The 26247-nt window shown below is 40.3% G+C and overlaps 2 protein-coding genes across 5 annotated transcripts in view; one reads left to right on the top strand and one right to left on the bottom strand.

The window, feature by feature from the left end:
* The window catches only part of LOC136886796 (uncharacterized), a 262354-nt gene that overhangs the window by 17499 nt on the left and 218608 nt on the right, over nucleotides 1-26247 (top strand). The window lies entirely within an intron of this gene.
* The window catches only part of LOC136885977 (serine protease gd), an 88951-nt gene continuing 68926 nt past the window's right edge, over nucleotides 6223-26247 (bottom strand). The window contains exons 6-10 of the mRNA XM_067158685.2: nucleotides 24392-24577; nucleotides 20692-20816; nucleotides 16893-17054; nucleotides 10193-10346; nucleotides 6223-6981 (exon numbers count right to left, since the gene is read on the bottom strand). Coding sequence (XP_067014786.2) covers nucleotides 6767-6981; nucleotides 10193-10346; nucleotides 16893-17054; nucleotides 20692-20816; nucleotides 24392-24577 — 842 coding nt within the window. The 3' untranslated portion in view covers nucleotides 6223-6766. The remainder of the gene's footprint in view (nucleotides 6982-10192; nucleotides 10347-16892; nucleotides 17055-20691; nucleotides 20817-24391; nucleotides 24578-26247) is intronic.

The raw sequence follows: 26247 nt of genomic DNA, 5'->3' as shown, positions 1-26247 counted from the left end.
CTGTCCCTCTGTGTGACATTTGTGGTGGAGAAAGTGGGGCGGGACAGGTTTCTCTTCCAGCACTCTGGTTTTCCCTATCATCTTTCATTCCATCAACACTCTGTCATTAATCACTGCCCCAGAGGAGTGCAACAGATTTCATCACAATTCCTATCCTGGCTGCTTGATGGGGGCGTGGAACAGGCTGTGGACTTTCGTTTCAAGGTTTCAATAAATGGGCATGCCTCTCCTGTATAAAGTTTTAATGTAGACTGGATACAAAAGATCAAACAGTGGGGGATGAGAATTCACACTCCATGATGAGCATTGAGGAACAGGGCAAGCAGCAGATGACGGCATGGCAGAGATAATTTGAAAATATTGGCATTTACAAAACATACTCTATATGTAAAACTCTTATGAGTCACTGATATGACAAAATTTACTGAACCGTCACGTTATGTATCGCTCAGTTCACTGCAAAATAAAAGGCGCATCCAAATCTGCATGCTATTTATTTATTTATTTATTTATTTATTTATTTATTTATTTATTTATTAGGTTTCTTGTTTTATATCCTCTTATCTAAGACACAGTGCTTCATAAAATAATGTTGATATCTTATACTATTTGTGAGATGCCTTACAAGACCATGCCATATGCTGGTAGAATAAATACCATAATTAACAAAAGCATAAAACATAAATAGATGAATTTCCTATTTTTATGCAAAATTACACATTTATACCTTGAGTAAAAAATATAAATTTGGGGACCTTGTAAAACTTCAGACACTATTAGGATGGTCGTAAGCTAGGCTGAACCAAGTGAGAATGGAACCAAACAAATGCTTAAACCATGCTCTTTCTTAAGCCAGAGAGAACTGTGTGGTGAACGATGGCCACACTATTGGAGATTGTTACTCAGGCAGAAGATTCCCTACCAGTTGTTCACCTAATCTCTTCTTAAACGATTTCAGAGAACTTGGAAATTCATTGAACATCTCTCGTGGTAAATTATACCAATCTCTAATTCCTTTTCCTATAAACAAATATTTGCCCCAATTCGTCCCCTTGAATTCCAACTTTATCCTCATAACTTTCCTACCTTTGAAAACTCAATTCAACTCGTGTGCTAATGTCACTTCTCCTCTGACAGCTCGGAACATCCGGCTCATCTCCTCACTTTCAGGTCTTCCCAGCTCAAAGTTTGCAACATTTTTCTAACACTACTCTTGTCGGAAATCGTGCTGCTTTCATTTGGATTGAGTAATCCTGGTGTGGGTCCCATACACTGGAACTATACTCTCTCCACATCCTTACTACAAACCTTAAATACCCTCAGATATTTACAACTTTGTTAATGTAATTACCCCACTAAAGAAAATTATCATCATACCATTATCTGCTGTCAATCTCATGATCCTATAACTTATTTGTACTACTCTATACAGTACTAGCTGTATTACTCAGCGCTGGCCGGGCACTTTATTCATTCTTTACTTTTAGATACTTTATTACCTGTGAAGCAAATTTTTGTAGATTTTCTTATTGTGACATTGATACTTCACCCCCTTTCCACCCCTGCCCAGAGAGGTACACACACACACATTCAGACAGTCATGTGTAGATCTCTCCTTGGTCTAGCCTACATATACGCACGTGCCTACTTCGAAGTGCAGGCCTGTATTCTACCGTAGAAACCTTGAGTTGATGTTACCATGATTACAGCTGGTCATTTCTTCATCCGATTTCTACAGTGAGGTAGTGTGATGGCAATATCTCCATAACTGTTGGTTTTAGTCCCTTAAAACACGATTTTCGGGACTCTTAGGGCATTACCGAGTTTTGTTCTTCACGTCACGAGGCGTGTGCAACAAATGGGATATTTAGTCTATATTCGCCTTTTATAGGCAAATTTTTGATACTTGGGTTACATTATTTCAATTTTCGTAGGGATCTCTAATTGTTTTGAAAATAAAATACAGCCCATATTTCTCACTGGTAATGTAGCTTTCAACTATAGGTGAAATAATTTTTTAAATCAGTTCAGTAGTTTTTGAGTTTATCCATAGCAAACAAACATATATTTTTCTCTTTATTATATTAGTGTAGATAACATCATCTGCAAAAAGCCTTTTTCTCTATTCATATTTATATATAAAAGGTTTGGCAATTGAAGAAAATTTAGTTTAGTGTTCAATGACATTACAGGACATGCTAAGAATTGTTTCTTTTGATCAATAATAATTTATAATATTCTTTGCATTGATAGAAGTACAATACCAATATGTATGGGCATTTTCATGCACATTATCTACTCGGAAGTGTTTTAGTGTATCATCATCTTCATTTCCCGTATGCAGCTTCCCGGGTCGGGTTGTGAATCAAGGACCTAGATCGCTGTCTGTCTCTCCACCACTCTTCTCCTTTTTTTAAGTACATGTTTTGGTTTTCCTCCCCTCTTCGCTATGCTCTCCCACACTGAATCTGTCCACCTCTTTAGGGGTCTTCCGCGTGGTCTCTTTCCTGTTAACTATTTTGAAAAAGCTTTTTTTGGCACTCTCTCTTCTCCCATTCTCATCATAAGACCATACCACTTTAGCTTTGTTGTTTCCATCCTGTCTTGAAGTTTCAAGATTCTTGTCTTTTTTGTTGTATGTCCGGCGCTCCCTTCTCGCTCCGCCAGCCAGCTACACGCGCGCCAAGTGTCATTCTTCTAGCCTCGACGCGCAGCCCTCAGTGCGCGTGCCTGAACAGTCGTGTGTGTACTATAAAGAGGAACTCCCAGCCTGTCCAGATCCCACTTGCCCCGGTGTCCAGCTCCAGAATACACCCTACGTCGAGCACGGAGGCTACTCCTCTTCAAAATGTGCTTCGACCAGGTGGACTGAATTTCTGGCAGTACGAGGTCTCACCTCTGGTCACCGCTCCTCTTCCGCTGCCCATATCCAGTCATACTATTACATACCGTTATATTTCCCTAATTAATGCAAGCTCCCTTGGTTTCGCCAAGTAAGAATTCTTCCAACATTGAACTTGCCTTTATGAACTCAACAAGGAAGGACTTTCCAAAACATTTATGTCAGTACTTCGGATAGTTTTCGACTATCGACTTTTCTTATCACAAGGACTATCTTTTCTAGATAGAAGTGGATGTAAATACTGTAAACTTGTATATAGTGTACAAAAGATAGACTCTTTCTCAAGATTCCTAATTCATTTGCTTCAAGTTAAATTTCATTTTTATTTGTGTAAATAGTGTATTTTGCATTTGAAGCGAATAATAAAGTTGTGTTTTGTAAATCTCAACCTTGGTTACAACATTTTTCCTTATCTCTTCATTTCTAATTCTGTCCTTTCTGGTCTTGCTTTCGATACCAATCAGGAATTTTATCTCCGCTGCCTGTATTCTACTCTCCTCTCATATTGTTGTAGTCCACGATTCAGCTGCATAGGTTAGTATGGGTTCATAATAGGTTGAATATAATACTTTGTTACATTTCTTCTGGACATCTTGGTTCCACAAAATACCCCTTATACTCTGGTAGAAGCTGTTTGCTTGTTGTATTCATTTCCCAGTTTCCTCGGTTATCTTTCCATCTTCTGTGATCACACTTCCCAAGTACTTGAAACTTTTAACCACTTCCAGAATTTTACTATTCAGTTTTATCTTCCTTCCTTCCTTCCCCTTGTCATCAGTATTGTTTTTTTACTTTTCTCTGTGCTTACTTTCATCCCAAATTTTTCTCTCTCTTGATTCCATACATCTACTTTTAGTGTATATGAGTGTGAAATACTTCTCCTTGTTTGGTAGAGGTGTGATTAGATATGTTTCATTACCTTTCAGCTCTAATTCAAGCAGACTAAATTTATCGTGTTAAAATAAATAAAACAGACATGAGACAGGGCACAGAATATTACATTCTTGTCTGGAACTACAGCCATGCAGTGGGTTCATTCTGTGAGGAAATGAGTTGTAGGAATGTAATTCCAATATAAATAGTCTGTTATTGGAAATAGTAAATTTTCCAGCCAACTCATTCAGGGCAAATATTGTAGGTTCCCTGTGGGAATCAACGTCTATATTATCTGATGGCCTGAGCCTAATTTGGCAAACTGGGGCAAAATGCTGGCAACCAAGAACAGCTGGAAAATTTTGCTTGTTTTTCTTTAGTTCTCTTGGTTTACTAACTTATTTAGAATTCAGTAAGCAGGTATCTGTTTTAAATGTTAACAATTGGGAGGGCCAGTAGAAAAGAGGCACATGCCAGACGGCTGGTAATTTTTGAGATCTCTCGAGCCGTACTGTTGACTGTCGTAGTTATGAACACGAACTATCTTTCGCGTACCTATTCCCAGTAAGTAAGATTAATAAAATGTTTACACGATCCTGCAGTAGAAAAGAGGCACGTTCACCTGCTGCTGCCCTGTGATCAGTGTTTTGTCACTGCCAGTCAGAACAAGTTTAGAATATGTTTACATAGCTTCAAAGTTGGTAAAAAAATATAAAGAAGTAGTCTTTTGGCCTCCATTAAATTACTGAACAAAATACAACACAAAATCATTGCTGAATTGAGGGATTCTCTCAGTCTAATGAAGTTTGTATTTATGTTTTCTTTTCTCGGACACCGTGATCTGATAACAGAACACGAAAACGTAGACTAGGAACTGGATGTATTGTAGACTAAACTTCAACTCCAATACCCACTTACTTCTGCCAGGCTCCTCACTTTCACCTACCCTATCCGACCTCCCTTGGTCAACTCTTGTTGTAATAATAATAATAATAATAATAATTAATAATATTATTTTGCTTTACGTCCCACTAAGTACTTTGGATGGTTTTTTGAGATGCCGAAGTGCTGGAATTTTGTCCACCAGGAATTCTTTTATGTGCCATAAAATGTACCAACATGAGGCAAACGCATTTGAGCAACTTCAAATCTCACCGAACTGAGCCCGAATCAAACTTGCTAAGTCAGGTTCAGAAGGCCAGCGCCTCAACCATCTGAGCCACTCAGCCCGGCAACTCTTGTTCTTACGTATTAAAATTTCATTTTCGTTCTGTATTGATGACACTAAACATGTACAAATGCAAATGTTAAAGATCGACCAATTCAATACATCATTATATTCAGATAAAATCCTTACCTTAAAACTATTTCATTGTTCTTTTAATACTGTGCAAGTTGGCCGTGCGTTTAGGGGCGCGCAGCTGTGAGGTTGCATCTTCGAACCCCACTGTCGGCAGCTCTGAAGATGGTTTTCCATTGTTTCCCATTTTCACACCAGGCAAATGCTGGGGCTGTACCTTAATTAAGACCACAGCCACTTCCTTCCCACTCCTAGGCCTTGCCTATCCCTTATGTCACACCAACACAGATAGCTTGATGAGATAGGAAAGGAATAGGAGTAGGAAGGAAGTGGCCATGGCCTTAACTGAGGTACCGCCCCAGCATTTGCCTGGTGTGAAAATGGGAAACCACGGAAACCACCTTCAGGGCTGCCGACAGACAGGATCAATCACTACTGATCTGCACTTAGGGCAGTCACCCAGGTGGGAGATTTCCTATCTGTTGTTTTCCTAGCGTTTTCTTAAATGGTTTAAAGAACTTATTGAACATCTCCCTTAGCAAGTTATTCCAATCCCTAACTCCCCTTCCTATAAAGGAATATATGCCCCAATTTGTCCTCTTGAATTCCAACTTTATCTTCATATTGTGATCTTTCCTACTTTTAAAGACTCCACTCAAACTTATTCGTCTATAAATGTCATTCTATGCCATCTCTGCACTGACAGCTCGGAACGTACCACTTATGATAAAGATGTTGATTCCCATAGGGAACCTCTCAACATTTTTGTAACAAATCGAGCTGCTTTTCTTTGTTTTCTTTTTCCAGTTCTTGAATCAAGTAATCCTGGTGAGGGTCCCATACACTGGAACCACACTCTGTTTGGTGTTTTACCAGAGATTTTTATGCCCTCTCCTTTACATCCTTACCACATCCCCTAAATAACCATGTGCAGAGATCTGTACCCTTTATTTACAATCCCATTTATGTGATTACGCCAATGAAAATCTTTCTTTATATCTCTTATCTCCCAAATGCAATCTCACAGCTGCGCACCCCTGACAAGGTGATTGTGAGAGGCTTAGGCAAAGTCTTCTTTCCTGTAAACTTATGGTATTGTGGCAAATGCCTTTTTTCCAGTGAGGCCCTCAATTAAGTTCTCTTCATGTAGAAACAGCAAATAGGAAAAATATATTTTAGGGGCATAAGACATGGGTTTCCTTGTCCCCTCACTGTTTCATTAAAAAAGTACAAATTTCTTAAAACTAATTGAAGCACCACTTTAAACTAAAAACATATAAAAATATCAAGAACAGAAGCGAGTTCCATCGTCTCCAAGTTTTATAAAACTAAATTATTATGCACACACAACTCTCGTCGGTCTGTTCCTCTCTCGGGATCACTGCCACTTCACACGACTTGATTTGTGCCAGCAGCATGTAGCCATAGAGTTAAGTGAAATGAAACTGACGTAACGAAAAAAAGGAATTCTGTCGCTTGAGTTTGCAGAACTTTTTTTTTTTTTTTTTTTTTTTTTTTTTTTTTACAACATTCTTCACATCGCTCCGACTCGCACAGCTTATGGCGACGACGATGGGACAGAAAAGAGCTAGGAGTGGAAAGGAAGCAGCGAGCTCGGTGAAAGTTCATTTAACACTGATAAATGAGCCTTGGAAAGTATTTGCCTGTATCAAAGTTAAAAAAGATGGCCATCACGTGGGCTTGCGTAGATGCTGTTTGAGCCAGTTTGTGTATTTGGCCACGTCTGTGAAGATGACGAAGCTGTGGATATCACATGGGATGTCCCCGACGTCCAGCCGGCTCACGCTCACCACTCCCCGCAGGTACCACGTGTCCCGCTTCTGTACCGGATTCCTCAGGTTCAGCGACAGTCCTCCGCCGCTGTCACCATTACACACAGTCGTGCCTGTGGAATAAACATGCATTTGTAGATCCTAGTTTAAGGCGTCATTAATTTACAAGTTATATTTATTGACATGAACAGGTAAATAACATCTAATATTCTTTTGTTTAATTAAAAGGAAAGGTCGAAAGGTAAGGTCAGTAATTTATTACTCAGAAACAAATGAACAGAGCTTGTTGCAATTATCCTATAGTTTGTAGTCCCACCGATAGATGTTGCATAGGTTCACAAGTCCGTGGCTCACAGAGTGTCACAAAATGGCAAAGGTAGTGAGTGAACAAGTGCTCAACTGAAGAGGTGTGGCATACTCCACTGTATTTTGGGTTGCCAAACAAGGCACGTGCATTTTTGTGGGAAGGAAAATTGCAATATATATGAATATTGTTGAAAGTTTCATCACAAATGGTCAAAATAACCCTCTCCCTATTCTGTATTAAATGTTGTTATAAGTTAATAAAGAAGGAATGCACCATCTGTTCAATACACTTAGATGATGTAACTATGTTTTATTCATTAATGGGACTAGATCATCCTCAGCCATAACATAAGAAGTGTCCACTGCACACAAGAAGCATGAATAAAAGGACAATGTTTCATTCTTCACATTTAACAAAAACTCTAGATTTTTACAGTGCACACTTGTTGAGCGATCCATTCACTGAAAGCCTCAGATTGCCAGTCATCATCATCCTCTTACAGTTCCAGTTCCCAGATACTGTTGGCGAACCTCTTTCATTCCGTCATGGTGAGATATGTTCTGTTAATAACGTCGTCCAGTATCCTTCCCCGATCAGCAATGTCCATCCAGTGGGTTCTTGGTCTTCCTAGCATCTGTTTTCCTGTCACATGTCTCTCCAAGTTAACCTAAGCTGTCCTCCTCATTACATGCCCAAATCACCTCAATCTGGACATGCTGATCCGATCTAACAATGATGTCTCAATCCCAGTTTCCTTTCTAACATGTCCAGTTTTTTTTTTTTTTTTTGAATCGTGGACCTAAGGAACTTCATCTCTGATGCCTGGAACCTTGATGAGTCAGTAAGGGTGCAGGTTTCGATGCCACAGGTGGCATGAAGTACTGATTGAACATAAACTCCGATTGTGTTGGTACTTTGGGATCTCGTAGGAGTATTCGTACTTGCTGGTAAAAGTGAGAGCTCTTTTGCACTCTATTTGCCACCTCCTTTGTGTGTAGGATATCTCGAGATATCACACTGCCAAGGTATGTAAAGCTTTCCAGTGGATGGTTTCCTAGCATGTTCCTTCTCTGTTTAGACTCCACAAACAACTCTCATTTCAGCGGATTCCTTCTCATGTTGGAATAACAGGTAATGAAGAGGCAGACAGCTTAGACAAAAAAAGGTACCACACTACAACCACCTACCAGTCAGACTGATTTTATGTCAGCAAAAAGGATTCTAAAAAATGACTATTAAAAACAGGCATGAAGAAATGGCAAACAAAACAGCAGAAACCAAATTATGGAAGGATATTGATGCTGAATGGGATCATTGTAAAATAAAACCAAGAAGAGAAGCTGTAGCCTTCTTCAGACTTAACATTGGCCACGACTGTCTTGCAGTTCATCTGAAACGAATCAACATCCTAAGATACGAAAAACGCACACTTTGCCATGACCCTGGAAGTAAAATGGATAAGGAACACCTGCTACATTGCGACAAACTTTATGTGACAACCAGAACTTCAGGAAATCTCACTCAACTATACTGGAACGTAAGAAAGCTGATGTATCTTATGGGTAGCCCGCATTCCAATCCAACAACAACCCCTTCTGTTTATTGCCACAATTCTCTACTTTAACGTGATGTAATTGCAATGTGTGTGCCACAGCTCAACAACTGAAGCACAAAACACTCAAGTATGAAACACTTAAACATTTTGAGTTTGGTTTATGTCGTCATTAAAGGTAAAAGCAATAACGCATTGTCCGTCTATTCACTGGGTTATTATAATAGTAACAGTGATTACCTGAGATGTTGCTTGTCCTAACTGTTTGAATCTCTCATACGGAATTGTTGAAGAGTTTAACAGTTATTAAAAAACAAGTTGATGGGAGACACTTATTGACTGGCTAGGGAGACACCTACAATTTAGGTTGGTGGACTGTTGGTCCAGTGGAGAAGCCTTTTGTCAAGTAGATCAAGTATGTTAAATGTTATTAAATTTTCTCTCTTGCCAGTTTGATAGCTTCTGCCAGCCCTGTTTGCAGGCAATGTTACATATATTTGATAGTGCAAATAGCCCCATAAAAAAAGTCTATGATGGATAACTCTAGTGATCTTGGAGGCATGACCTGGTAAACCGAAACATGGAAATCTACATCCACACAGTAACAACATAATTTTTACTCAAGTGTCCACTACACACTTGTTCAGCGATCCATTTGCAGAAAGGCTCTGATGGCCAGTGCAGATTATATTTAATAATTCTCTACACTTTAATGTGATGTATTTGCAATGTGTGTGCCACAGAACTTCTCTCACCACATCTATTTCCTCCCGATCTGTTTCACGTATCCTCTCAATGGACGAGTGGCAATAAGAAGCTCTTCTCCACTTTTTGGAACATACTGCAATCTAGATGCCTGTCTTAAAGCGCACTGTGATGATACTCTCCAAATATAAGCAGCATGTCATCAAGCTCGTAATTTGTATAACATGGCAGTTCCTTTGCTTGCATTTGACTAGACCGATTTGTTCCCTGTGCCCTTGTATAGCGTTTCAGGGAACTGAGTTCCTGAGTCCGTGGAACATGGAGCATCATTTTTGACATCATGCTGCAACGTGCGTTAGAATGAGAGCTCTTTTCTTTCCAGCCTCCAGCACCTCTCATCCAAGTTTAAAAAATAAAAAACCCGACAGTGAGAAGTGCCGTACTTCCATTCAATGTGAAGCCTCTGTATTATGCTACCATCTATCGTAGGGATTACAAACCAAGCCAAACTTTCTTTTACACAGGGACAGTAGTTTCCTCTTCCATTTGGTGGATATATCGACCATTTCCTTTGAGCTTTAGTGCTGTAAGAAGCTGTACAATGTGGTCTTCTGGCATGAATTGGTTTCCACAACTGAAGAACGTAACAGTTATAAATGAGGAAAGTGTAGCTTGCTGCCACTGTAGAGTGAAACGCTGGTATCTTCACAATTTATTATCTGTCTGTATTAATATATAATGAAAGCAAATATTCACTCACCATTCCTGAAGCTGGCACACAGCGTGGTTTCAGATGTGTATGTGGCATAGAAGGAGTCGCTCCTGAGGCATGTTTCCTGAGAAACCACGGGCATCTTGGCCACCCGTAGCTTGTCTGTGAGCGAACCTGACTCGTCCTTGCCCCATCCAGCAACCTGCAAAATAGTTACTAGGTGTAGTTCCATCTGGCTGCTCATATATGGAGAGAATGACACTAGTTCGGCCTGAACAACTTCCCTAACTGGAGCATTCTAGGCAGTGGTCTTGAACAATTGATACAGTCATTTTTGAAGGGGCCTTATTCCAAATTGTGATAAAATGAGTTAAGAACGGTACCAGAATCTACACACATAAATAGATAGATAGATAGATAGATAGATAGGTAGATGTGGTTTATTTTACCTGTTAGGGATACATGTCCCTGTCTTACACTTAACCAGTGAAATACATAAATAACAAAAATACATAAAATACTGAATAAATGAAAGAAGAGACTGAAACAAATTACTATGGTACTATGCTATCCTGCTATACATAAAAATAACTTTTATAATACACAATATAAATTAACATTTTGCTTCCTACGAAGAAATTAACATACAATGAAGTACAATTTAAATAATAATAATAATAATAATAATAATAATAATAATAATATAGATAAACCTACTAATATTTACAATTAATTTGTCCAATTCCAGAAATATATCACATTGACGAATGTTACTGTTTTCGTGTGTTTACTGTGAGTGAAAAACATAGCAAAATGGGGATACGGATAAGGATAACTATGCAGGAAAACCACAGCTGAGTACTTTCTAACACTATTGATGAATAATAATAATAATAATAATTAGAAGAAGAAGAAGAACCATGAGAAAAAACGAAGAAGCAGAAGGAGGACTATGAGGAGGAGGAGAAGAAGAAGAAGACTGTCACACTACAAGCTCGTTTCATAGAGATATTTTGAACACATACTTTTAAATCTTCCGTGGTTTGATATCCCTCTGACCTCCTGTGGAAGGAAGTTCCATTCACGGCTGGCCACAACAGTGAAGGAATTGTTGTAGGTTGAGGATTTATGCTTAGGAATAGCGAGCAATGTCGAGCTCAGCGCTCTGGCGTTTTTATCGTGGTGTTCAGAAAGGCTATGAAATCATTCATAAAGGTAAGATGGAGATTGTAAGGTAAGAATTCGGTGCAATGAAGTCAGGGTATGCAGCTTGCGTCTGTCTTCAAGGCGTAGCCATCCGAGGTCGATGTAAGACTGGGTAACATGATCAGAAAATTTCAGATTACATATAAATCTTACACAGGCATTCTGTGCACGTTGTAGTTTATCTCGAAGCTCGGGTTTCATATCTTTGTAAACTACGTCACAATAATCGAATATTGGAAGAACGTGGGTTTCAACTAGTTTCTTCTTTAAACTGAACGGAAAAGTAAATTTGAATTGTTTAATGTGTACAACGTAGCAAAAACTCGTCTACTCACAGATATTATCTGATACGGCCACGAGAGGTGCTGGTCAATAGTTACTCAGAGACTTTTTATGCTCTTGCAAAAGGGCAAAGCCATTGTGTCAGCTGTTTAGCTAGGTCGTTGATATAGGCAGAATATAGCAAAGGAGCAAGGGTTGACCCTTGTGGAACACCTATTTTCACATATTGCCACGAAGAAAATGTACCTTGATTGATGACACGTTGTTGACGTTCGTGTAAATAAGCTCCCAACCATCTCAGAGTACTGTAGGAAACCCTAGGTGATAAAGTTTGGATAGGAGCAACTCATGGTCTACAGAGTCAAATGCTTTGCTGAAGTCCAATAATACTAGGATAGTCAGTTTTTGCTCATCAATAGCCTGTTTTATATCGTCAGTCACGCTTAGTAAGGCAGTACATGTACTGTGATTGCGTCGGAAATCTGACTGGTGTGGGTCTAATATGTCGTGGTCGTTGAGATAGTTGGTGATTTGATTATGCACAATGTGTTTGAGTCCCTTGGCTATTATTGACAGTATATTTATAGGTCTGTAGTCACTGTTTAGTCTAGGAGATTTTGTCTTTGGTAAAGGATGCACCAGGGCCATTTTCCAGACAGTTGGAAATACACTATTTTGAAGGGAGAAATGGTATATGAATGTCAATACTGGAATAATAGCGTCGATAATTTTCTTTAGCATTATAATACATATATTGTCCACCCCTGTGGATTTAGTTTTAATTCGCATGATAGCCGCTTTCACTTGAAGGGGTGAGACATAACTAAAATAAAATTTGTCTCTGCCTACGGGTGGTGTGTTGTAATTTGCACACAAAAGATTTTCTTTTGCTTCTTCGGTTAATTGTAAATGGGAGGATACGAAGTGATTATTCAATTCATAAAGAGAAACTTCCAAATCGTCTACCTTGTCCGGTTTATTTAGTCCAAAATGGCGGATTGACTTCCATAAAGTAGCGGATCTTACGTCAGGTTTTATACATCTTTCTGCATGAAAAATATGCTATTCACACATTGTAAGTGTGTGTTTGCGACTTCATTATAGCAACGTCATTTTTGAAAGGGCTGTACTCCAGGAATAATGCCCTTTCAACGATGAACATCATCGCATGCCATCTATCGAATACCAAATGCACTATGCGTTACGTTTCGCTTTTCGTAGTTCAGCTGTTGTTACTTCTGAACATATGTTGTGAGATGTAAAATGGCGTCAAGTACTGAGTTGGAACGTAACGAAAGTACCAAGAAAAAAAAGAAAGGAGAACGTAATGTTGGAACTTACAAACAGAATGTTATAAAAACAGCAAGAGTGAAAGGTCATGAGTATACTACCCGTAAAGTAAAACATGTTGCAGAAAGAAAAACCGGTGAACAATGCAGGTCAGTACAATGCTTTCATAGCTGTATCAAAATATTATTACTTATTGGTGCATATTGCGTCTGGATATAGAATGACAAAGTAATGTTTTATTTGTTTTGCTTCTTTCTAGTTGCCATGACAAGTGTTTTGAAAAGCTCACAGAAAATGACTGTATTGATATACTGCGGCGCTTAAACGAGTTTAACTTAAAAAATGAACAGGACGCATATTTAATCGGTTTCCTTGTTGCAAAACCAATATGTAGAAGGACAGCCACAGGGGATGAGTCTACTAGGAAATGGTCACAGACGTCTTCCTATGAATTTTTTGTGCCAGTAAACACTGAACGACGTAAATTGTGCCGTACGACTTTTGTTTCTCTCTTTGGTATAACAGTGAAAAGGGTAAGGAGACTTCAGTCATTAATGCTTCAGAAGAAAAGTCCACGAGATATGCGTGGAATTGGTAATAAGAACCGTGCTATGTCACCTGCTCGTGTGAAACTCGTTCATGATCACAGAGTCATTTCTTGTATAAGAGTCGAGGTACTCTTCACGTGAATTTAGATATTTGGACTCCAAGCTCACAATTCAGGGTATGTACAACTTGTTTCAAACAAAACATCCCAATTCTGAAATTACATACAAGTACTATGCCAAATATTTCAGGAAACATTTCAGTCTGTCCACCACTAGTTGACACATGCATGAAATGCGAAGAACTTAAATTAAAAATGAAAAGTCCTACGTTGAACGATACTGCTAAACGAGTAGCTGCTGCGGAGCTTGTTGTACACAAACACCGAGCTAAAAAGTTCTCCAAGATCATGAAAATTACTGAGGAAGAATGTAAACATAGTGATTCAATTCTTGCTATTTGTTTTGACTTCATGCAAAACTTGCCACTGCCAAAACTTCCCATACAGGATGTATTTTATGTTCGGCAGCTATGGGTAAATGTATTTTGTATCCATAACATGAAGAGTAACGAGTCTCTATTGCATGTGTACCATGAAGGCATTATGAAGAAAGGAGCAAATGAAGTGTGCTCCTTCCTATTTGATTATATAAGAGAATATGTACCAGAAAATGTCAAAGAGCTACGTTTGTTTTCTGACGGTTGCGTTGAGCAAAATAAGAATCACTGTATGATTAGAATGTGTGCATCTTTGGTGGACACCAAACGATTTCATAAAGTGGAACAGTTTTTTCTGGTTCGTGGACATTCGTATAATGTATGCGATAGGAAATTTTCCATGGTGAAACGTGTAACCAGAAGAGCCGATAGAGTGTGTACAGTGAAAGAATATTGTCAAATGATTGCCATTGCTTCCAAAAATCATAAGTTCACCGTAAAGCTAATAGAAACTGAACATATCTACAACTTCTCTAAGTGGTGGCCAACATACTACAGGAAAGGGGGCTTGTCAAACGAATCACAAGGTAGACATATTCCAGAAAGCCAGGAAGTTAGGTTTCAACCATGTTCCTTTATGCATTTTGAACATAGTAAGTTACAGTCAGGTGTTGTGGCTTCTAAATACATACAAGGATAGCAGAAGCATACATTCGATCTTTTATTTCCGGGAGTGTATGTTGTTTTTAATTTTGAGAAGGCTTACACAGACCCAGTGGTTATTAATCGGAATAAAATGCAAGACATTCAACGTTTACTTGACTATATTCCGCATGAATAGAGGTATTTCTACAATGATTTGATGAAATGGCCTGTACGTAACATTGCTGCTGATGATCAATGAAGCCATTTTGTATGTACTTTGATTAGAGTTAGAACTAATACTGTGACAATGTATGAGTAAAGAAAGGTGTGACTTAAAACACTAATAAAAACATAATTTGTCCATGTGTATGAATTACTTCTTCAAGGAAAGGACCTTATTCCAAGATTTTGGAGTATTTTTTTTCAAAGAGATTGCAAAACTTAACAACTGCAGTAATGGCAAGATATCCATTTCATTATGATCTTTCAACATTGGAAAGCCCATCCTGTTACACTCACCCACAGAATGTTTTTCGTTGCTCCTGAAAACTTAAGATTTTGGAGTAAGGCCCTTTCAAAAAATGACTATCAATTAGTCTGAGTCACACAGTTACAATATCCTTACAAATTCTCCATCAGCTAATCTTCTGAGAGTCAGAACAGATCAGCAAAACAAATTGCCTGCCTGATGGTCACAATCGTTAAGTTGTCAAGTCTGTATGGAGCACTCAACGTATCTCCTCCCTTTGTAAGAGGTAACTAAAAGGGGCTCTCAACTTGGGAGTGTAGGTTGGTGACCACAGGGCCCTCAACTGAGACCTGACATTTCTTCCACTTGTGCCAGGCTCCTCCTATCCGGCCTCCCTTGGTCAACTCTTGTTCTTTTCTGACCCCGATAATAATAATAATAATAATAATAATAATAATAATAATAATAATAATAATAATAATAATGATGTTAGAGCATGATAAAGATGTTGATTCCCATAGGGAACCTGAAAAATTTGTTCCGAATGAGTAGATTTATAATACCAATATAGTTGGTCCGTTATTGGACATTATAAATTTTCCAGCTAACTCATTCCTGGTTGCCAGCGTTTCACTCTCATAGTGCATTGGCACTGCCGGTGGCTGCAAGTAGTCTACGTAGTGGCCTCCACGGTATGCACTAGCCATGTGTCTTGGTGGGTGTGCTATTTACCAACTGATGAGCCCAACTTAGCACACTGGGGTGAAACGCTGGCAACCAGGAATGAGATAGCTGGAAAATTTATAATGTCCAATAACGGACGAACTACATTGGCACTAGAGCACTCAAGGCGTAGGAAGTCTTATTTTCATGCCCTTCGTGGCCCTTACCTTTCTTTGGCCGATACCTTCATTTTTCAAAGTGTTGGATCCTTTCCATTATTTCTCTCTGGTTGATGTTATATAGAGGATGGTTGCCTAGTTGTATTTCCTCTTAAAACAATAATCACCACCACCACCACCTCTGACACTGCAGTTAGCCAGTTTGAGTTCAGTAGGTTGAAAATAATGTCGCCATAAGAATGTTGGCCGGCAGCGTAGGAAAGGTGGTGGTACAGAATGTCTAATCACCAGATTGCATCCAAAAAGACTGGATTCAATTCTAAACCTCTCCACAGTGCTCATTCCACATGACTTGATGGTGATTCGTCCATTCCATGACGACATTAAGCCTTGACCAGACCCCTCGGTGCTATTCGACAGGAGTTGATTATGTGCTGCCACCACATTTCACCCTCTCCCTTTCTACTATGAGGCACTTAGGATAGCAGAGGCACATGCACCAAAGTAAGATTTTTTTTTCCCTTGCAATATATACACAGAAGTATGAAGTGTACTCTATCATGGCTGTTAAAGTGCAAATCGTTGATATCGCTTGTTTATAAACGAAACCTTCATTTGAATATAGCACGTCGTTCGACCTTACATGTTGCAGTTCAATCTCGAGAATAGCAAAGGGATACGAGCCAGCCTGCTGGCCAGTCACTCTCCTGTGTGTATTTAACAGCATGGGGCAATGAATCTTAAGTGTTTTGATTGTATGGTGGATCTGTTTGACTGTTCAGCTTTTCGTTCAGTCTTTTGCTTCAAAAGTAGTTATACCACTCATTCTCGGTATCATGCAGTTACGATACACGCGAAGTAACATCTGCATTTACTGAATGGCATAAAATTTATTTTTAATTTCTAAAACATCCCGACACACCTGTCTCTCTCTGTTCGAGACATGAAAATATGTCTGTATCTTTGTAGTGTCCATAAGGAGAGATTTCATTGTATTTCACATCTGGACACGATTATAGAATGTACTTACCGATGCTACCTGACCCTCGATGATGGAGAGGTCTGCAGGCCGGTCCCACAGACAGATGGGCTTCACGAACTGAGTGATGTGCACCGAGGTGGTGAGCAGCAGGATGGAGATGTCGTTGTTGTAGTGGATGTTGAAGCTAGGGTGGACTATGATCTCCTCCACCTGCGGGAGACAACAACATTTATATACTTCTTGACACAAGAATCCAGTGCAATTTTATACAGGAGACTATACTTTTTTGTCAGATTTCCCAACATTTAGATGATTTGTGGTATAGTTTCCCCCTTGATGAGAACGAACTTTCATAATAATGAACTTTCTGCAATTTTAATTTGGCACAGCATTATGGCTGAACAGCTGGAGTAGGTACAACAATTTCTTGTCAGTTTCAACACAGTTAATTTATAACGGTTAGCTTCTTCAGTCTGTTGGAACTAATTTGTAAATAACTAACATTTTTATACCCTTCAATGTTTGTCCCTTTCTTTTACATTTTTAAAATGAGATCTTCCTTAATTTGGTCCAACCACATCCTTTCGCACTGTTCTTTTTCTAGGCACCGTTCTCTCTAAAACTTCCTAGGATGTCGTTTGTGGTATGGTTTTTTGCGCTAAAGACAACTTCATAATAATTAACATGTGCAAAATTCACACATGATGAGGCTACTGGTATCCGATGTCTCTCGGCAATCTAGGCGACTACCTTGACAATTTATTGTCTGAGAAAACATCATATAGCTGACAGTTCCCTCTCTACAGCTGGTAAACCTACATAATACTTCATTTGGGGATATTAGGTCGCGTAATGTTCACAATCTACCGTGGCAAGGATCGTCTTCAGAGCAGTAACAAATAACGTGTTGGCAACTGTCATTCCATAGTAACCAGACAGAGAAATGTAATTCATTCCAGAGTGTTCAGATTCAAGGAGAAACAGGTTGACAAGTTAACTATGGAGGGTAGCCATGATCTACTCAGTATATAGCTGTCAAACGAACAAACCCCATGGCACTACAGCCCTTGAAGGGCCTTGGCCTACCAAGCGACCGCTGCTCAGTCTGAAGACCTGCAGATTACGAGGTGTCATGTGGTCAGCACGACGAATCCTCTCGGCCGTTATTCTTGGCTTTCTAGACCGAGGCTGCTATCTCACCGTCAGATAGCTCCTCAATTCTAATCACGTACGCTGAGTGGACCTCGAACCAGCCCTCAGGTCCAGGTAAAAATCCCTGACCTGGCCAAGAATTGAACCCGGGTTCTCCGGGTAAGAGGCAGGCACGCCACCCCCACACCACGGGGCCGGCGTACATAGGTGTCACCTTTGTTAAAATTATTTGATTGTTTAGCAGTTTCTATCACCTCATGAATGATTCTAGGTTTAAAATGTTTCTCTTTATAAATGACAGAAGTTGCATAAAAAATCATTTGATGGTCATTATGTACGACATGTTCTGCCACAGCAGACTTCTCTGGCTGGTAAATAAGTAAGTGCATGCGATATTCTTTAACCCTCGTTGCTACCTTCCTACACGTTTGGCTGACATAAACCGATCCACAGCAGCAAGGAATCGTATATATTCCAGCACAGTTTAAACCAATAGGATCTTTTACCACCGTCCACGATCTGGTTCTTTTACTTTACCTTCTGGCCTACATCATACTACCACCTACAACAGCTCTTTTGCAACTTCTGCTGCTAGACCATGGAAACCCCTCTCTGGCAATATTTTTTTATTTTTGCTAATGGCTTTACATCGCACCGACACAGATAGGTCTTATAGCGACTGTGGGATAGGAAAGGCCTAGGAGTTGGAAGAAAGTGGTCGTGGCCTTAATTGAGGTACTGCCCCAGCATTTGCCTGGTGTGAAAATCGAAAAACATGGAATACCATCTTCAGGGCTGCCAACAGCGGGATTCGAACCCACTGTCTCCCGCATGAAAGCTCACAGCCGCATGCTCCTGACCACATGACCAACTCGCCCGGTTCTGCCAACATTAGGGACAAGGATTTCCTTTAAGAAATTTAAGTTAGTCAGTCAAATGTACTTGCTTGATTCATCAAACTGATTGTCAGATGACCAAATGTGTGAATGAACGCTCAAATATTGTTCTTAGACTGTAATATGTATCAGGGTTAGTTCTACCGGGTGGCGCGTGAATAGTTGACACATTTAATTTTAGAACAACAACTTTATTTTTCAAAGAACACTAAGTAAATTTTAGACATGGGCAGCTTGGAAATACATTTCACTATATCACAGGTTCAATGTGGCCTCCATTGCGCCGGTTTACCTCTTCGAGACGAGTACGCATGTTTCTGACGACTTTGCAGCACAGATCTTCACGAATTTCAATGCGAAGCTGCACAGTCCAAGCACGCATTTCCATGCGGCTTTGAGGTCTTGAAGCGAAGATTTTTTCTTTCAAATATCCCCTAAATCACCAGGATTTAAATCAGGGCTTTAAGGCGGCCGTGAGAATCCTCCATTATTGTTGTACGCTGGGTAACGAAGAGACATCACACGATCACCAAATACTCCCCTCAAAAACTCAAGAACATCGTTAGCTGTGTGAGGTGTTGCCACATCTTGCATAAACCACTGCGTGTGAATAGGGATAGCGAGAATTTGAGGCATGAATTAATTCCCCAGCATGTTCTTGTATCGCTGTGCATTAACTGTCTGACTGAAGAAAAATTGTCCACTTAACCCATGACTTGACAGAGCTACCCACAGACTCACTTCTTCTCCATACGTGTTTTCATCGTGAATAATGGCTGGTTTTTCTGTAGCCCAAAACTGCACATTTTGTTTATTAACTGACCTGTTGAGATGAAAATAGGCTTCGTCAGAGAACCAAGTGTTAAACAGTACTTCATCTTTATATTGAGTCCATAAGGTGCACTGCAATCTCTTCTCCCTGTGAATGAAAGATCTGTGAGCTTGTGTAGTACAGTCATTTTATACGGGTACAGCTGAAGGTCACCGTGTAACATTCTTTGAACTGAAGGGCGCGATATTCCACTTCCTCTTGAAGCTTCCCGTGTTGACTTGTGTGGGCTGCGCTCCATGGCGACCCACAGGAGACCGAACTGCTGGTGCACGTGGTCTCTTTTCTTCCTTCACACTGCCTTGTTCTTCAAAGTTTCTGTATAAGCGAAGGATGGTGTTCCTAGCCGGTGCCCACCTAATCTGAAATACAGCTCAAAATTTCCTTCGTGTCGCCGTAACACTTTTTGATTTGCAATAAAAGTTAACTGTTTTGGCGCGCTGCTGAACGGAGAGTCGGCCGTGGTCGGCCATGGCAGAAAGCTCTCTGGAATGCAAGAATTTGGAGACAAAGCAGCAGTGTCACCTATACAGATATTTCCATGAAACAGGGAAGGTGTGCGCGAAATTTTAACAACATAGTATATAAGTTGCATTTTATATTTGCTTTTCAAATGTGTCAACTATTCGTGCGCCACCCTGTAGAATGAGGCCAGATATTATTCCACTTTGATTATAATAATGTATTAAGTTCGTTTTAAAATTATTATTACCAACAGTTGTACATTGCTATGTTAGGAGGTTAATCACGTTATTGTACTAAGTGGTTAAGTGTAAGAAAAGGCCTAGAGTTCCAACTTCACCACCAATGAAGAATCTATCTATCTATAGCCCTTCTCTCATACTCGTCAGCTGTGTGTGTTGGTACTGCAATGTTAAAGGAACTTCCTTCAGCTCAAGCTGTGCAGTGTCACCCACATGCGTAAACAAGCCCTCTATGGGGAAGATCTGTCACCTCTGATGACACTCACCTCGCCAGCCTGCTGCCCCTCCTCTGCCCAGCTTCGGATGTTGTTCTTGCCCATGAAGACGGCCAGGGAAGAGGTGGACAGCTTGCGGAACTTGCTGCCTCTCTTCTCCACAACACAATGAGCAGCTGTGACATTCAGAGATATCAAGAGATATTTAGTCTCACAGCGAATGCTCTAAAGAAATACAGGAATAGAGTTTTGTAAATTCCCTTAAGGACACTGTTCTCTTATCAACAAAAGTTATTGAATACACAATACAGTAAATCCCATTAGTACTTAATGAAGATGTTTTACGTTGTGCTGAGCAGCTGATGCGAAAATAATTGGCACCGTATGAAGCTACAGCTGTTTCTTATACAGAAATTAATTTAGTTATTCTAAAATTCAGTATATAAATTTGTGATGTTACGTTTGTTATGTCAGGGTTATCAAGCAAATTAATATGTACATACATTATATTGTGTAGTAATTACAAGGTAGAGAACAATGCAGTTCAATACAAGTGGAAAGAATGGTAAATAAACTGCATTGTTATAAAGCAGCCGGTGAAATTTAGTGGGAAGTCAGGGATAAAATTGCTTCATAGAGTAATAAGATTAGCATGGAATGTTAGTGAAGTACCTTCTGATTGGACACGTATCTATAAGAAAGGGAACAGGAAGGGTTGCAACAACTATCTGGGCATTTCATTGATCAGTGTACCAGGCAAGGTGTTTACTGGTGTTCAGGAAGGAAGGGTGCGATCAGTGGTTGAGAGTAAGTTGCATGACAGCCAGCATGGTTTGAGACCACAGAGGGGCTGTCAAGATCAGATTTTCAGAATGCGTCAGGAAGTTGAAAAATGCTATGAGAGGAATAGACCGTTATGTTTATTCTTGGTAGATCTAGAGAAGGCATATGACACAGTACCAAGAGAAAATATGTTAGCCGCACTGAGAAATTATGCAATTAAATGTATATTATTAAAATGAATCAAAGGCATTTATGCCAAAAATTGGGCTGCAGTGAGAATTGACAGTAGAATGAGTTCTTGGTTCAAGGTACTTACAGGGTTAATCTTTATGTTTGTTGTTCATAGTTAACATGGATCTGCTGAAAGGTACAAAGTGGCAGGGATGTATAAACAGTTCAACCTTTGTTGACGACTTGGTCTTAATGGCAGGTTGTGCTAAAAGTCTGCAGTCGAATATGTTGGAGATTACAAATAGGTGCACCGGGTGAGTTGGCCATGTGGTTAGGGGCGCTCTGCTGTGAGCTTGCATCCGGGAGATAGTGGGTTCGAATCCCACTGTTGGCAGCCCTGAAGATGGTTTTTCTGTGGTTAGCCATAATCCCACCAGGCAAATGCTGGAGTGTACCTTAAGGCCACAGCCGCTTCCTTCCCACTCCTAGCCCTTTTCTATTCCATCGTTGCCATGAGACCTATCTGTGTCGGTGCGACGTAAAGCCACTCTAGCAAAAAAAGAAAATAGGTGCAATGAGTATGGTATGAAACTTAACCTTTCCAAGATTAAATTGATGTCAATGGGTAAGAAGAGAATTGGGAATGCAGGTAGATAATTTCACATATTTAGGATGTGTGTTCTCACACGATGGTAGTAGGCGAGATTGAATCAAGGTGCAGTTGCGATGAAGAGTATTCTGTAAGAAGGAACATCTTTACACCAGTCTGTTTTCAGACCAACGTTGCTATATAGGAGTGAAAGCTGGGTGGAGTCTGGATATTTTTATTCATAAGTTTAACAAAACAAGACATGAAAGTAGAGAAAATGATTGCTGGTACAAGGAGGTGGGAACAATGGCAGGAGACAAAGGTCGAGTTAGGAGTGAACTCTCTAGGTGAAGCTGTATGCATAACCCAGCTTCGGTGGTGGGGTCATGTGAAGCGAATGGAGGAGGATAGGATGGACCTGTCGTGCAGGGTAAGAGAAGTAGAGGGAGACCAAGACAAGGTAAGAGGTATGGAAATAAACGAAGCCACAGAGCTCGTTACAAATAAAGAATTGCGGAGGTGTTTCTCACATCCACAACAGTCTATAACAAAGATGTACGTATGGAAGCTCACCAAACAGTCACCCCAGTGCTCACCCGCACGCGCAGACAGCGTACGTCAACGTGGGTGGATGTAAGACAGAGTGGCAGAAATGGCGCCCATGGGCGTACGGTGCATTACTGTAAGTTGCAGGATTTGTTGGTATTTCACAACGGACTGTTCAACATGTCTACAGGCAGTGGTGTACAACACGTGCCCACAAAACACCAAGTCAGAATTGTGGTCGGAAGAAGATCCGGACTCAGAGGGACTGGAGACGCCTTGCGAATCAAAATCACTTCCAAACTCGACAGGAATTGCTGCAGTCAGTGAATGAAGGTCCATCCCAACCTGTTAGTGAGAGAACATTGCGACGGGAACTGTGCGCATGAACATTTGGAGTCGGTCACCTCACAAGAAGCCAACACAGGCACATAAAGCTGCACGTTTTCAGTGGCTTAGAAATAATCGAACGTGGACAGTAGCTGACTGGTGGAATGTAGTGTGGTGTGACGAACCACTTTGCCAGTGTTCCAGTGAAATGAAATGGCGTATGGCATTTAATGCCGGGAGTGTCCGAGGACAAGTTCGGTTCGCCAGGTGCAGGTCTTTTGATTCGACACCCGTAGGCGACCTGCACGTCTTGATGAAGATGAAATGATGATGAAGACGACACATACATCCAAGCTCCCGTGCCAGTGGAATTAACCAATGTTGGTTAAAATTCCCGAACCTGCCGGGAATTGAACCCGGGACCCCTGGGACCAAAGGCCAACCGCGTTAACCATTTAGCCATGGAGCCGGACAGTATTCCAATCACTCGTGTTGTCGAGTGCACGAAGGCCAAATGAAGCCTTTCATCCTAGATGTGTGTAAGGTCAGGGTCTGTGATGTTTTGGGGGTGTTTTCCGTATCGTGGATTGGACCTGCTCACTGAGGTGACCACTGACATGAACCTGCATGTTTATTTAAACATTCTGGATGATGAGTACGCTATTGATATCAAGATAACAGCAAAGTTCATCGGGTTTTATGAACACTTCCCCACCTTATTACTTCTCACTTGAACTGCATTGAAAATCTGTGCGACATCTCGGAACAGCAGGTAAAACGCCGACATCAGCATCGCCGCGTTTTGTTGGAATTGTCCCATCAAATCCTCAGCGAGTGGCTTAACCTGTACAACCTTGCGGACTCCCTGATGCTTGTATTGTCCAGTGAGGTTATGTATGCAAATTATTCTACCTTCCTGTATGCAGTGTTATGCAGTTAACATTCAGTTTCTTATTGCTACTGAGTATACTTTCTTAGTGTTGTATTAAAAGTACCAACTAATGTTAATAACATAATACATTTTCCCAATTACATTCATGTTTCATTTTTCGGACCAAGAGTTGCACTATCCATTGACTGCAAACTTACGTTGTCTATAAGTTGGCCACAAACCTTGATTTGTCCAAATTAAATTATTGAATTGCAATAATTCTATGGGTTATATCTTTATTTTTTCACATCAGAGAGACACGAGCTAACATTAAAAACTGTTAAGTCATAAATTTAAAAAATAGAATTAACAGTGCAATTTTGTCGATTACATTAAAATTACTTATGGTTTATACAAGGAGTTCTGCGACTGTATAAAAGCTAACCCATCAAGCGTGTGCTCACCTGTGATGACGTGCCGTCGAGTGACGAGTGTCCCCCCGCACTGGAAGGTGATGCCAGTGCTGCTCTCGATGTTGGTGTTCTTGAAGAGAGCAATCTGCCACGGCCATTCTCCGCGCTCTGCTTCCGTCCCGTACACCACCAGCGTGTTGGCGATCCTGTCCGGCACTCCGCAGTTGTAGGGATTTACTGCAAACCACACCACTGTTAGCCCCTACGTGCCTTGTTCACGACTTAAATTACTTACTTGTTAAAGATTCTGCGTTACCACAGGGGAGATCGAATGACATTAGTTAGACTAATAAGCTTGAACAGAATTTTTTAAAGTAAGGAAGATCAGGATGCGAGAGACAGGGCTTCGATGGTATCTATTAAGAGTTTTCTCTGTACATTGCTCAGAATTAAAAGAAGTATGGTATTTCTGGGTATCGGTCATATCCACAGTAAGAAGGAAATGCACTTTTTAATTTTCCATCATGTCTATCTGTGCAGGCATCACGAGAAAATGGCTGAACAGAATTTAATGAAAATTGATACTGTAAGTTGGGGAATGAGGCACTGCAATCTAGGCTATAAATAAGTATATTCACGCTGAGTGAAATGGTAGTTTAGGGCAAGGTCAAAAATTTAATTTGCAAATATCTATGTTATTAGTGGTCCTATCGATAAATAGTGCATAACTAAAGTTATATATAATTAAATTTCTGATCATTTTATGTCTTATCATAGCTGGTACGGTAAAAATGTGTAATAGAGATATTCATGAATTTAAATTTTTGTTGCTAAGTCCAAATCATTGCCAAACCATGGGGAAATGGGTGAACAGAATTTAATGAAAATCGGTATGTAAAGTCAGGGAATAAGGCACTACAGTCTAGACTGTAAATGATGTTATTCACGCTGGACAAAATGGTAATTTAGGAGAAGGCACCTAAAGTTCAATTTTTATATACTTACGTTGTTAGTACTACATAACAAAAGTTATAGGAAGTACAATATCTGATCAGTTATACTGTACCAACTAAGAATGAATTTAGACTATTGTTGACCTAGTTGGCATATTAAAGCTGATACAACCTCCATTGCACAGCAAGCTCTTGCACTTCACCTTGATGTACGGAAACCAAGAGGATGCTATATGTACGATCTGCTGATACCGTGGACTGGATGAAGTGAAAGGCCCAATGTAGAATTATAGCAGACCCTGCATCTTGACGGGAAAACACCAAGCATGAAGCAGGGAAGATCATAAGACGAAGTTTGAATTCAAGAGGACAAATTGGGTCATAGGAAGAGTAGAGCCCGCCTAGCGGCTACAATCGTTAAGACGTCAAGTCTTTAAGGTCCGACACTGTTGTTATCCGGTTCGAGTTCCGTTGGCCAAAATATTTTCCCCATCAGAGTGTTGGCCAGCAGGGTAGGAAATGTGGCGGTATACAAGTTCTAATCATTAGATTGCGTGTCTGCAGTGTTCACATGGAGCGAGGCATTACGCCCCATCAGAAGGGGACTAGTAGACTACGTGCTACACATCATTCATTTCATTTCAACTCCTCTGATGAGCTTGATATGAGGAAGAGCATCCGGTTATAAAAATTCTCTAGGAAATTCGTCTCACTTCACATCCGACCCCGTAGAGAAATGTGACATTCGTTTATAGGTAGAAGAATTAAAGGTTGGAGTATTTTACTAAGGGAGATGTTCGATAACTCCTCTTCGATCACTGTCTAGGGTCGGGGGGTGATGGAACGAGGTATGCATGTCCACATCACTTCTTTGATTCCGCCTGCCGGTACAGCTCCCCGCCAGGATAGGGATATACTGAAACACTACCGACAGAGTAGACAGTACTGTTGTTT

The sequence above is a fragment of the Anabrus simplex genome, chromosome X, assembly GCF_040414725.1.
Source record: "Anabrus simplex isolate iqAnaSimp1 chromosome X, ASM4041472v1, whole genome shotgun sequence".
Taxonomy (NCBI): Eukaryota; Metazoa; Arthropoda; class Insecta; order Orthoptera; family Tettigoniidae; genus Anabrus; species Anabrus simplex.
This window is presented reverse-complemented; position numbering and strand designations above follow the sequence as displayed.